Source organism: Chionomys nivalis, chromosome 11, assembly GCF_950005125.1.
Source record: "Chionomys nivalis chromosome 11, mChiNiv1.1, whole genome shotgun sequence".
NCBI classification, from domain to species: Eukaryota; Metazoa; Chordata; class Mammalia; order Rodentia; family Cricetidae; genus Chionomys; species Chionomys nivalis.
The window spans coordinates 522,503-536,764 of NC_080096.1; the positions used below are offsets into that span (position 1 = coordinate 522,503).

Here is a 14,262-nt window from a genome sequence, read left to right on the forward strand (position 1 = left end):
GAATCACTGCCTTAGAGGGAGGGAAGGGTTGATCATACCACCCTCAGATAGGGGCTACCAGGATGAACTGTTTTCTCTTGTCAAGGGCCCCAAAATACCTTGCTGAACCTGTACTGGTCCCAACGGTCACCATGACCTAGGAGCCACTATAGTAGAGTTGACCCACAGGCTAGTTGTGAAGTGACAGGGAACCAGGAAGCTGGCCTGAGCAAGATTTGACTAGCCCCAACAATGCTACTCAAAGTATATGCAGGCTACCAGGATGTGCTGAATAGGCCTGCTCATCTTTCCTGTCTCACTGTCCACAGAGGTTCAGATCTCAGCTCTGAACCCATGAGCCCTATTCTTGGCTGTCCCTAGGGTACTTAAATACAAACCGTAAGCTATGATACACCATGACCCTAGCCTGAAGCCCTTCAGCTGTACACTGATATCACCTCTCCCCTCCTGGTGCACTCCAGAAAACAGCCTTTCATCTCTAAGGGTCGATGGTTTCAGGAAGGCACGGAGCTTAATACAAAATCCAATCCTTTAATGAGAACTGGGAGCAAAGATCAGGGACATACAGTCGCGTTTCCCCTGGAAGCTCAGCTGGCAGTGCACAGCTGCACACATTCCCACCATCCCGAGTGCACAGCCACCCCAGGCACGCACATTAGAAAACAAGCAGAGAAACAGCCCACGTCTTACATCCCGAGTGTCCTGAGAATTGTTTATTCAACCTCATAAAATTTCTCTAGAGCTGGTGGCCTGCACTCAGCATTGCACAGATAAAAATATAAGACTTTCAACACAGACCTAAATACCTTCACATTTTAAAAATCAGAATTCTCTATACAAGTGTTAAGCTAACAGAATTCAAATTCTGAGTTTTCATATATAGCTTTCACTTGTATTAAGCACATGTTTATTTACAACGCGAATAGAGAATAAGGGGCTATTAAGGCCATTTCCTCATTGTGAAACACTGGAAAGTATGTACACAAGTATAACCTAATGTAGGCAAACATGTGAAAAATCATCTTTCTTGGCTTTACGTAATTGAGTATCGGTTTAGGAGTGAAGCGACAGCTCATCAATAGCACCAAGCCACGCCAATGGGGACGAGTGCCTCTGCTGTTTCATCCAGTTACCTGAAGATCTGCAGCTGAGGTGCACCTCCAACTGGGACAGGCGTGCAGCACCCCCCAGGCCAGCCTGAAGGGCACCTTGTTCGCCGTCCTAACAGTTAAATTCACCTCAAGGTCCAATTGAAAACACTTCCAAAAAACATCATGCTACAAGGCCACTGAAGCCAAGGTGTGCCCAACAGGGAGGGACCAGGGCAGCCACCAGGAAATCCATCTCACCTCCGGTGTCTGCTGTGTCCAGGGTGGTCCCGCTCATAGCGATGGCCTGTGCGCTCGTAGGACCTTGAGCGCTCCCGTCTCTGATCTCTGTAGTAATGACTTTTCTTCTTGTATTTTCCAGAATTGTCTGTCCGCTCTCGTGACCGGCTTCGAGAACGAGAGGAGCTCCGGCTACGAGACTTGTGTGGCTTCTGGGTGAGGTACTTGCAGTCCTTTGCTTTCCGGGAGGTCCTCACTTCTGAGCCTTTGTAGGGAGCACCACGGTGCACCTGCCTTGGAGGAGAGTCACTGCGGCTGCGAGAACGACTCTGTGACTTGGACCCACCCGAGGTAGAGCCACTGTCACTTTTCCTGTGAAGAGAAAAACATGCTGTGATCCTAGCCAAGCCCTAACAAAGCAGAGGAGCTGGCAAAAGGGTTCATTTTGTTTTGTTTCATGTTTTGAAACAGGCTTTCTCTGTGTACCCTGGCTTTCTTGCCTTGCAGACCACTCTGTAGACCAAGCTGGCCTCAAACTCACCTATCTGACTGCCTCTTTCTCCCAACGGCTGGGATTAAAGGCATGTACCACTACCACTTGACCACAAAGAATCTTAAATTCAGAGAAAGAAGAACCACATCAGGTTAGGAGCCCCTGTCCTGCTGGGTGTGACAGCACACTCCTGTAATGCCCGAACTTGGGAGGCAGCCTGCTCTACAGAGCAAGTTCCAGGACAGCGAGGGTTACACAGAAAAGAAACCCTGTTTCAAATAAAATAATAGTAACAGTAAAGAGCCAGTGTCTACATTATTGCAGGAGACATCTATATGTGCCCTCCTACTATCCTAAGAAAACACCAGGTTAGAGTCTCATGGGCAAGCCCCAGGCACACACCTTCTCTTCGGAGAAGCAGACCGGGACGGGGATCTTGAGTAGCTCTGTTCACGGCTCCTGCTTTGACTGCGACTCTCGTGCCCTTTGGGCAAGCTGCACACAGGAACAGAGTAGTTAGAGACCTGCAATATCTTTGGCCTCCACTGTCTACCTAGGCAGACATGAGCATCTTACCCATTCACAGGGCTGTCTGCCTTGGCTTTCTTTGGGCCCTCCACTTTCCGTTTGGCGTTCTTCACAGAGAGAGGGGAAGACTTGTTTCCTTTACCTTCTTTAGGAGATTCTACTGAACCTAACAAGAAATTAAAACCATAATCAGAAATTTCTTCAATAAGAAAAAATCCTATCTTGAAACACAAAAGTCAAAATAAAGATACCAGCAAAGCAAGACCAGACCATTTGTAACTAACTAACTACCCCGGAGCCCAGAATGAAAACACACGCAAGACACAGTCAGGCCTTCTGTTCAGACCTATTTTGCCCAGGAACCAGGGAATGAGTACCATATTCTATGTTCTAACAATATAATCATAGACTCTAAATTTAAAAATTTAGCTGGGCCGGGTGGTGGTGGCGCACGCCTTTAATCCCAGCACTTGGGAGGCAGAGGCAGGCGGATCTCTGTGAGTTCGAGACCAGCCTGATCTACAAGAGCTAGTTCCAGGACAGGCTCCAAAACCACAGAGAAACCCTGTCTCAAAAAACCAAAAAAAAAAAAAAAAAAAAAAAAAAAAAAAAAAAAAATTAGCTGGGGGTGCTGGAGAGATGGCTCAGAGGCTAAAGAGCACTGGCTGCTCTTCCAGAGGTCCTGAGTTCAATTCCCAGCAGCCACATGGTGGCTCACAGCCATCTGTAATGAGATACGGCGCCCTCTTCTGTCGTGCAGGCATACATGGAGGCAGAATGTTGTATATATAATAAATAAATCTTTAAAAAAGAAAATTTAGCTGGGTGGGGGTGGCGCATGCCTTTAATCCTAGTACTCAGGAGACAGGGCAGCCTGATCCACAAAGTTTGTTTCAGAACAGCTGGACAGTCAAAGCTGTTACAGAGAAACTCTGTGTGTGTATGTGTGTGTGTGTGTGTGAGAGAGAGAGAGAGAGAGAGAGAGAGAGAGAGAGAGAGAGAGAGAGAGAGAGAGAGAGAGAATAAGCCAACTTGGTAGATATGGTTAAAAAAAAACAAACGAATTAAAAACAAACAAACAGCATTTCGGAAAGGCTGTCCATATTTCTTTCTTTTTATTTTATTTTTGGTTTTTTAAGACAGGGTCTCTCTGTATAGCTTTGGAGCCTGTCCTGGAACTTGCTCTGTAAATCAGGCTGGCAAACTCACAGATCCACCTGGCTCTGTCTCCTGAGTGTTGGGATTAAGTGTGCAACACCACTTTCCAGACATATCTTCTTAATATGAAAACAATCCTTGGGGCCGCTCTGACTTATTTTAAGGAACACTAACAGATTTCTAGGGATTCCAGTGCCAGAGTACTGTTGAGATAAGCTGCAATCAACTCCAGGAGGTATCTCACAGGCAATACCACATATCCCCAAACCAAAAGTCAGGTTACAAACCACTCCCTTGTGAGGAATAAACTCTCAACACTCACCCAGCTTGGAAGCAGGTGAGAACCCGGCAGCACTGTCCAGAACTGGAGCACTCCCTGGTAGCAGCCCCCTCGCTCGTGCCTTAGCCTCTTCGATGGCATGCTTTCTCTTCTCCACCTCACTTTCTAGGTGTGTCAAATCAACCTGAAAAGACAGAATCATCCATCCATTCAGAACCAAATGCTTCTGGCCAAACACAAGCAATTAATCCATACAAAAAACACAGAGGAACCTTTTTCCGTGTATAAAGCTGCAGGATTTTAAAGCAGATTTCTTGAATTTCTTCTTCAGTTGCTCCAAACAAAAGAAACCAATGCGGACGATTGGGTAAAGGGATCTGTGAACACAAAAGTAATCAAGTCACTTGCTTTCCTTAAGAACTCCAAGGCCAGGTATGGTGGTGCATACCCACACCTTTAATCCTACCACTCAGGAGCAAAGACTGGATCTTTGTGAGTTTGAAGACAGCCCTATCTCAAAAACAAAACAAAACAACAACAACAACAACAACAACAACAAAAAAACACATCACTACTACCACCCTCACCAAAACACTTCAAGGCCAACAAAATTCTTAGGATAACACCTGATATGGCCTGCCAGTTTACCAAGAAACTCTGCTGCAAATGAACCTAGTTTGACAAACACATTAACATTTACCAGAGGCTGGAGAAAGGTCCAGAGTCTAGATTAAAACCCAGAGAGTCACACACTCACCTCCAGTGTCCGGGCAGCGAGGTAGATGCAGGCACAAGCAATGCTCTCAGGCTGGAACCTTACGAAGACATCTGTGCGAAGGCTGTCATTCATGTAGTTCCTGAAAGGAACAGGAAGACTGTAGTGCTGTGGGCAACTGTGCCACCACCTGCCACCAAAGGTTGATATTCCTAAGGATTCTACACTAGGGCTGAGCTGGGTACTCTGGGAATCTCCAGAGACACCTGGGGCATTCTGAATACATGAAAGAAAGAAATCACTGGGGGAAAAAAGCTGGCTGAATGTCAAACAATACGTGTTGCTATGAACGAGAACCGACTTTAACTTTACTTTTCCTTCTATATTTGGCCTGCTATCATGCAAAGCACAATGCTTGGAAAGAAAATGCTACTTGGTAGTTAAAATGTAGTCGATTAAAGAAATCTAAATGCTCAAAATCCATAGTGCAGAGAAACATGCAAACTCAAATGAGCAGGCTGAGCATGAGCCTCGAAACTGCGAGACAAGCTGTCCTGTGTTCCTTTTCTTCAGGCAGCACTTGTGGCCCGGTCCTTCTCCAGATGACTGAGCCACAGCTCCAGTGAGGGAGTCCACTTGGAAAAGGGAAAGGCCCTTGGGTGCAGTTCAGATGCATGGGCTCAACACCCAAGGGAATCCTCTTCTCGGTCTTATCAAAGAACGTTTCCAAACTGTCCCATTTCAACAAGGAGTCTTAAAATGAACATTCATAAAAATCAGACAAAAGCAACAAAACACTAAAAGTGGCAACAAAGTACACTTAAAAATGCTATAATACTTTAGAAAATATATGTAAGTACAAAACTTCACATTTTTAGAAAAGTTAAAGTTCTTTAAAAATTGGCTAACTTTTTACATTTTCTTTATATATATATTCCTTTAAAATTTATAGATTATAACCAAATGGTATACTAGCTTTATCAACATTGCAAAAAACAATGAGAAAACATGTGAAGAGGTTATATTATACACTGCCCAACATATCCAATAATGGTATAGCATACCCTAACGCCAGGCTGTACCTCATGAGATAAAATTGCCCCACCCAGTACCTTTGTCCTAAAACCTTAGAGAAGGTAACATTCAAACCCATTCTGACATTTTAAACAATAAATTCTACAGATGTCTATGAGAGGCAGCTGGCCCTGGAAGCATTAACTCTACACATCAGAAGTAAGAAAGATAGCTGCACTGTCCATCTCTCAGGAGCCATTCTGTGGCTAAACATTGTAAACATTAACAAATATCACAAATAACTTTATTACTGATAAGGAATTCAAATATATTAACCCATTATTTTAAATTCTAAAAACAAGTGAAATCCTTTAAACGTATATTTAAACTTAATGCTACATTAGAAATAAATTACAATAGTTTTACTTAAAGATGCATACCTTTACTGGAATAAATCCTACTTAAGCTGCTGAAAAGAGCAACTGTAGGACTTGGGAGAAATAATGAAAAGATCCAGTAACAGCCTGAATTTCCACCATGCCAATTTGTCACTTCAGTTCTTACCGCTTTCTGTACATATTTTTTAATATTATTTATTGTGTATACAGTGTTCTGTCTGCATATATGCCTGCAGGCCAGAAGAGGGCAGCAGATCACAATACAGATGGTTGTGAGCCACCATGTGGTTGCTGGGAACTGAACTCAGGACCTCTGAAAGAGCAGTCAGTAATCTTAACCACTGAGCCATCTCTCCAGCCCCACATATTTTTTTTTTTTTAAAAAAGAAAGGTATTGCATCTTTATTGTACAGGTACAGCAATTTTAAAAGAACAAAATTCAAGTCAAGACAATTATCAACTCTAATTGATACAATTACCAAGCACGACAGGATTAACAAGAAGCACAATCGTCAGAGAACCACAAGCAGCAGTCGGCCATGACTATACTATCAGGTACGCATACCACCAGTCTAGAGCCAGCCTTCGGTGGAGAGCCTGCACTGGATTGGCTGAAGACGGCCGCTGTCCCTGCACCAAAGCGCTTGGACAGCAGAGGAGAAGTCTTAGTCACTTACCCTCAGAGGCTACCCTTTGATTGAAAGAGTACAGAAAAGAAAAGTCAAAACAGGTTCTCTATAAAGCATGTCATAGCACCAGACAATTCAGTCAGCAATATGACCCCATAGACTTAATTCTGTGGGGAAAATACCCCAACACCTGTTACTTCAGGCTTCATTCTAGCATATGCCTGCTAAAATCAACCCGGGACTGCATCAAAAGCCTTTCCCTTCCCTCAGTTCCCTGGAAACAATAGCACTGATTTTGTAATTGGAGCGACCACCTAGAACATTCCTACACCCAGCTGGCAAACCCCAGAGGGAAGTGCACGGACTACTCTCATGGGGTGGGAGCATTGGAAATACAGGGGCAGGGGTGGATGGGCCACCTACCGTTAAGACTGTCCCTGTCATTTTGGGGGAGGCACTGAGACAATTCCAGACCATAACCAAGTCACGGGATGACAACCCACTGCCCAGATGCCTCAAGTAATACATTCCTGAACTGCCCTTGCTGGTCTCATAAAACAAGGAAAATCAACTCACCATGCAGTCTGGACCAGGTGTTGGTTACGCTCACACTCTAACACCTGAAGGTACATAACGATTATCTGGAAGATATGGGTCAGGCAGTTATTAACAAAAACTTGGAGAGCACGGAACTCAGATCTTGGTGTCCATGCAGCAAAAGAACCTCAAGCTATACCCCAGGGAGCTCCTGGTGATGTCCGGCAGACAGCTCAACTTTTAGGATGTGCTTGCTACGTGCTTTTATAGTTGGGCAGAGTGCATATGTGAAGACCAATCTGCACCTGTGGCACGGAAGGCCTTGTTGCGGGAGGTCCTTCCGCTCCTCCAGCCAATAGCTGCAGAGATACCAGCCCATTAGGGCGTGGTCTCATTCCCTTTAAAAAAAAGCGGCTACTTCCCTCCTCTCTCTCTTTACTTCCTGCTCCGGTTCCGGCGACTAGACTTCTTCCTAATTGCGTGCGCAGAGGGCTGTTGTCTGGGACGGTGATCTGTAAGTTTATTCCCCTTTAAATAAATACCACCCTATTAATCACAATTCCAAACTGGTGTGGGATTGTTTATGAATTGCGCCATCAAGGCCTTTTTTTCCATGTGGCTCATTTTCATTCTTGCTGACAATACCTTTCCACCAGAGAGAGTTGCCTGCACTACACATCCCTGTACCCCAGTAGCCAACTTGCACAAAGCATGAAAATACATTAAACACATTAAGAAAAGCACTTAAAATATTTAGTTGAGAATTTATCAAGAATCTAATGTCAGAAACTCAAATAAGTAAGAGAAGATGACAAGGCCAGAGAAGTAAACATAAACTTTTGCTACCCAAGTGCCAAAATTACAATGTGCTCTACTACACTCAGCTAAGCCTGAAGCTTTCAAGTTTCAGTTTAGCTACACTAGATAAGACACTCATGGAACAATCTAATAAATTTACGTCTAGTCAGCACATATTATAGACTACTTGGTTCATTTTGAAATAAAAGAATTAAGAATTCTTCTGTTCTTCCAAAGGAGATATTAAAGCTATTTCTAAAGTAATTTTTAAAAAAGATTTATTATTAATGTATACAGTATTCCATCCACATATCAGAAGGCACCAGATCTCATTACACATGGTTGTGAGCCACCTGTGGTTGCTGGGAATCGAACTCAAAACCTCTGGAAGAGCAGAGTGCTCTTAATCGCTGGCGCCATCTCTCCAGATCCTCCAAAGTAACTTTTAAAAGTTAGCTCTTAAGTGCTAAGGAGAAAGCTCAATCAGTAAAGTGCCTGCCTCACAATCACTAGAATCCATATAAGAATGTTGGGTGTGGAGCACACAGAGGAAGTCAGCTGAGGCAGGGCTTACGTGGCTGCAGGTGCCAAGCCGAACCCACCTTGTGAGGATGCTTCACATGGACACAGAAGCCCAGCTCCTTGAGAACGCGTCTCTCTGCCTTTATAATCTGGTTTTTTAAATTAACATACTCTTGATCTAGCACCAGAGGCACAGGTTTCCTGCAAAGACAAAGCATATGCTCTGTAGAAAATTCTTTCAGATTCCACCAAGCGATAAGTGCTGCAGGACCAGAAGTCTACAAGTTCACTTCCTTCAGCAAAGTCGCAAAACAGTCCTCTAACCCCAATTCTAACCTATGTATTCTTTATTTTTCACCTGAGAGAAAGACCCTACGTATACTTTATTACTAACCTGCCCCTTGTCTCTACACATAGTTTTCTAGAATATCAACACACCTCCTGAATATGGTGGAGGATCTCAGGATCTTTGCACAAGGGCTATATAACATGTCAGATTCAAGAAAAAAGATCAACCTTTCTGGTTGGATGGGAAATTACAGAACCAATAAAGCACAATAAAGTCGCCCCTCAGTATACACTGGAGCTGGTTCCATGACTACTTTCACCTACTCTAATACCTATGAATGCTCAAGTTTCTTATACAAAATGGTGACATATCCCCATAGCACTTACAGACAGCCTCCACATGTTTCAAATCACTTGGGTACTTTATGATACCTAGTACAATATAAATGCTATACACATATAGTCCCAGTACTGTTGTAAGGAATAGTGACAAGAAAGTTATACAAGTTCAGCACAGACACTGATCCAAGGCTGGTTGAACTCTTGAGTGAGAAAGCTGCAGATACAGATGACAGACTATTGAAAAAGATACCAGGTTGTAGCTGAGTGTGGTGATGTATGCCTTTGATCACAGAGACAGGTGGATCTCTGAGAGTTGAGATCAGTCAGGTCTACAGAGAAACCCTGTCTCAAAAACCCGAACCAAACCAAAGAGACCAGGTTGTGTTTTAAAGGGGTTTCTGTTAAGCTGGGCACGGTGGTACATTTCCCTAACTCCAGCACTCTGGGGATAGAGACAGGCCACCTGAGCAAGGAAAGCCTGATCTGGCCAAGCCAACTAAGGCTACACAGCAAGACTCTGGTTTAGAAAACTGCAGAACAAAACAAAAACTAAAGGGCTTCTGTGAACAAGAACAGGAAGTCTGGGATATGGTCGGTGACGGGGACAAGTCAGCTGCCTCCCTCTATGTCTACCACGTGGGACCTGGGCATCAAATGCAGGTCCTCAGCTTGGCAGCAGCTCATTTACTCACCAAAGCATCTCATCAACCCTGCATACATATTCTTTAAAATGTATACTGTTTGTGTGGTTTATGGGTTGTGCCTGTGGAGGTCAAAGGACAATTTGTGGAAGTCAATTCTCTCCTACCGTGTTGATCTCAGAGCTGAATTTAAGACAAGAACCTACTGAGCCATCTCACTACTGCTTTTGGGTTTTACCTATTTTTGAGACAGGATCTTCTTATGTTGTGTGTTCTTCTGTGATAGGGTCTTACATATTCCAGGCTGATTTAAACACATTATGTAGTTGACGACAGACGACCGTGAACTCCTGATCCTATTTCCAACTCTTACTCACCAGGATTGTTCCAAGGGTGGGTTGGGTTTTGTTTGTTGTTTTGGTAGACAGGATTTCTCTGTGTAGCCCAGGCTGCCTTGCAACCAGTTCTGTAGACCAGGCTGACCTCAAACTCAAGACATCCTCCTGCCTCTGCCTCCTGAGTGCCAGGATTAAAGGCATGCGCCACCAGCTCTCCATGGGTGCTTTAAAAAGCAGTACTTGGAGACAAGCATGCTCAAGTAATCTGAACATAAGGGGAGATTGGGAAGGAACTGCTGAGAGGAGAACCCAGCCACATCTACATTTCCAGGCCATTTAACTACACGGCAAGGTCAGATATCAAAAAAGACCATCCCAAGGGGCATTTCTGCTACAACTTAGGAAGGTTTCTGGCAAGGAGGCCGGGAACGCTGACAAACACAACACAATGCTGGGACAGCTCTCTGAATGAAGAATCACTAGCTCAGACACTGTCAGCAAGAAGGGTGAGATCCACTGGTCTGGGGCTTGGTGATTCTGAGTAAAGAACCACAGAGCAGACAGGACAACAGGGTGGTATTCCAGCAGGGTTAGAAAAGCCAGGTACCCTATCACTGTGCCCCCATGGTATGGGGCACTTAGGAACAAACTACCACGAATCCACGGGTATAACAGACAGACATTTGACAGCTCTGGAAAGGACTCACTTTTTCTCTCTGAGATGCCGAAGGCGATGGAATACATTGATGACATCCCTGATTCGTCTTGGAGCCTCTTCTATTTTGGAAGCCAGGTGAACACAAGCCATGGACACATGCTGAAACGTACATTGGGACACGGGTGTTTTTCCCCAACCTGAGGACTTTCTGGGGCGTTAAAAACTATTAGGAGCAAACAGAAGGTACAGAGACAGGCCTCCAGGGAGAATGGTATACAGTTTGCAGGACAGTATTCAGTTCACTAAGTAAGTAGTGGGCACAACAAGCCGGCTTTCCTCCCAATCCATTTCTCTGATAAAACAGAGAGAAGCCTACCTCCATGGAATGTTTCACGAAGGACTTCGTGTAAAAGAACCGCTGGAACAACACCTGCCCTGTAGCCATGGCCACCTAGGGATGGAGAAGATTCCATCACTTTTGAAGGCAGAACTCAACCCAGCTCAAGCGTCCAGTGTAGTTCCTTCCCCCAGGACAAATACCCACGACAGATCCCACTTCCCCAGAGAACTTCTGTCTCGCGGGGCGGTCCTGGGGTTTGTAAAAGGGCCTTGGCCCGAGGGCGTGGGGGAGGGGAAACCCGGGCGCGGGCCGCACTCGGAGCGGGTCAGCGGCCAGGTCGGAGGCACGGACTCGGGATTACGTCAAGGCTGCGGTGCGGGTCGGGCTCCGACCTCGGGCCGGTCCCAGGACACGGGCCAAGCCGACAACAAAGGGCCGGCCGGCACTCTCGACCGCCGGCGGACGGTTACCCACCACGCTCGCGGCCGCGCCCTTACCTGCGGCAGGCGGAGTAGGATGCCGGCTGCCTGGATGAGCTCGCAGCCCACCACGCGGAGGCCGGTCTCCGTGTCGCTGTCGAGACCGCTCGACATGGACGGCGTGAAGCGCAGCTTGTCGTCGGGCAGCAGGCAGTTCTCCAGGGTGATGAGCACGCCCGAGTAGAGCCTGTCACCGATCAGCACACCCTGCGACCCTGGGGTGGCTCCCCCAGAGCCGGAAGCCCCGGCCGCCAACGCGGGGGCCGCCAACACCGAAGCCCCGGCAGCCGCCGCCGCCATTTTGTGCCGCCGATTCTTTTTCGGGCCCTTCCCGGAGGGCGGCTCCTCGCGACCAGCCTGGCCGTCCCGCCTCCGCCTCCGCCCATTGGCTGTGCGTCAGCGCCGCCTCATCCCCATTGGCCGCCCGGCCTGTTCCTCTGTATCGCGTCAGCCGCTGACGCCGGAAGTGGCCTCGGGTGGGGCTGCTCGTTACCCATTCGGCTCCGCGGCCTGGGCGGACTCGGAAGCGGTCGGTACGGAAGAGATTACGGTGCTGCTGCCGCGGGAACCGGGGTTCTAGAAGGGAGTCTTTCCGTAGGGACCGGGGCAGGACGGCTTCGTCCCCACAGTTGCACGCGCTCAGCATCACAGCGCGGTTTAGTCCAGGGGCTTTAGTTCTCAACCCTTCCTGCTGGCCTCTGCTCGGCTGCAACTGCGGGGGGATCTGTCCGCATCGAAAGTGCAGGTCAAAGAACTGGAAAGATAGGCTTAGCTGTGAAGAGCACTGGCTGCGAGGATGAGACTGATGTGGTGGAGGGGACAGTAAATGGTGTCACCCACACAGGTGCTGGAAAACGGTCAATTGGATCAGGAGCAGCCGCAGCCCCTCTCCATGGCTAGGGCATCCCAGAACAGCAGCACGGATCCCTGCCCACAGAGCCCTCAGACCCACCTAGTGACAGCAAAGCTACCTGATGACACCTCTGTATAGAAGGCCATGGTGACTGCCCCTAGGTAGTGATGTGTGGCCTTTGGGCTGGTGGAAATATCCTCTCCTCTGGTAGGTGACTTGCTTCTGGCCCAGGCAGGGTAAAACACTTGGACTCTTCTTGCACTAAAAACATGGAATCACACGTAGTAGAGAGCTTAAAAAATTAAAGGCCGTGCTTACAGCTCAAAATGAAGCCTTAAGCTGTACACCGTTGTGAAGTGATTAGTTTCCCTTTCAACAAACCTCATGGAGGCTCTGAAATACATCTCTCCTGACAGGCCGTCCTCTCTAGGACCTAGGGGCAGCATACCCCATTAGTGCCATGGAGCTGACAGGGTCTGTTGAGGTGCCTCTCACTCCCCTTGAAGTTTGTTTGCTTTTGTTTTATTGAAGATAACCAAGCCACTGGAGAGTGGGTGCTAAGGCCCTGGAGGCACTCTTGGGCAACTCAGTCACTCTGTCCACTTCACCTCAGATGCAGCTTGCCTGACAACTGATTAGATTGTTCTAGTCAGGTGTGGAAGATGTACCCTACCCTGCTGGACCAAAGTTATTGGTCATGTGGGACAAATTCATTAGGTCCCCTCCCCAAGTATGTCTATCATCAGCTGTAAGGACTACTGAGAGATTGTCAGACAAGCCAGGCTGCCTGGAAAAGACTCCCCAGCTTGTTGAACTGCCTGTAAGCTGTGCAGTGCACTCCAGTCTTCATGAGTCACCCTCATGTCATGGTGGAGTTTGGTGACAGAGCTGTGAGTCATTTCTGCTCCCATACGGAACCCAGTAAACTCACTGGCTCACCACTGGACTTTAGTAGTGTCTTCAGTTTGGTCCTACCATACTGTCCCCACAAAGCAGACTAAAAAATGGCCTGATAAGATTTTACTGTAACAGAGAACAAAGTAAATCACAGTCAGGGTCTCCTGGGTTGTTTCCAGGAAGTGGCTTTGGTAAGATCAAATGTAGACCAAGTCATGGGAGGCAAACAGTGGACACCACAATGACGGTAAGGGAGTGCAAACTGCAGAACCTGATAAGAGGCAGGAGAGAACAAGAGGGGCCTCACCTGATACATTATCCCCTGCAGGAGGAGGTGCAACAAAGTCTGCATTATACAGCAGAAACAGAGCTGCTGAGGTGCTGCTCTAATGCACAATGTATTCCTGAACCTTACAGAGCAGTCTCGTTAAAACACCTAGCAGGAGGATAGAAGTTTGGAAGCCCCCTTTAAAGCTGACCCGCCCTTTCAGGCTGAGACCAAGAGCATCACATTCCTGATATTAGGACATATTCCCCTGATCTGTACCCAACTGGGAACATGGAAAGAGACAGGAAGCCGGGTGGTGGTAGCACACGCCTTTAATCCCAGCACTCGGGAGGCAGAGGCAGGCAGATCTTTGTGAGTTTGAAGCCAGCCTGATCTTCAAAAGCTAGCTCCAGGACAGGTCCCAAAGCTACAGAGAAACCCTGTCTGGCTCAACAGCTGAACCACTGGGCACATGCCATATATATAAGCAAAAAATCAAAAGAGGTTAATATCAATCCTGTTTTTACAGTAAGTTTACAGACTCTGGGGTACTTACTTAAGACCAGAAAACAGGGTCATTTCAGAAACCTGGTATAGAATCCCTGCTTTTAGGAAAAGCAATATGCAAAGCTGAATCCTACTATTCCCACGTAACAGCCTCTCCCATAATAGGCAGTCAATGACAAGTACATGGGTACTTCAGAGGCTTTATGCATCTAAAGGTGTGTTTGTCTGATGCCAGAAAATAACTCACAAGC

At 46.8% G+C, this 14,262-nt stretch overlaps 1 protein-coding gene across 3 annotated transcripts; it reads right to left on the reverse strand.

The window, feature by feature from the left end:
* Window positions 1–686: 686 nt before the first annotated feature.
* Window positions 687–11,926, reverse strand: Ccnl2 (cyclin L2). 3 transcript variants are annotated; one of them, XM_057784400.1, is made up of 11 exons: window positions 11,505–11,926; window positions 11,044–11,118; window positions 10,717–10,826; window positions 8,481–8,601; window positions 7,120–7,184; window positions 4,545–4,644; window positions 4,060–4,164; window positions 3,830–3,971; window positions 2,398–2,515; window positions 2,224–2,316; window positions 687–1,700 (listed from the first exon to the last, which is right to left on the reverse strand). In XM_057784400.1, exons 1-11 carry the CDS (start codon window positions 11,784–11,786, stop codon window positions 1,346–1,348), a joined length of 1,566 nt encoding a protein of 521 aa, XP_057640383.1. In that variant the 5' UTR covers window positions 11,787–11,926; the 3' UTR covers window positions 687–1,345. The 3 variants fall into 3 exon arrangements, with proteins under 3 accessions (XP_057640383.1, XP_057640384.1, XP_057640385.1); XM_057784401.1 differs by lacking the exons at window positions 8,481–8,601; window positions 10,717–10,826; window positions 11,044–11,118; window positions 11,505–11,926 and adding an exon at window positions 6,480–6,605 and having other exon boundaries at window positions 7,120–8,458; XM_057784402.1 differs by lacking the exons at window positions 687–1,700; window positions 2,224–2,316; window positions 2,398–2,515; ... (1 more) ...; window positions 4,060–4,164; window positions 4,545–4,644 and adding an exon at window positions 5,007–6,605.
* Between the last annotated feature and the right edge of the window lie 2,336 nt (window positions 11,927–14,262).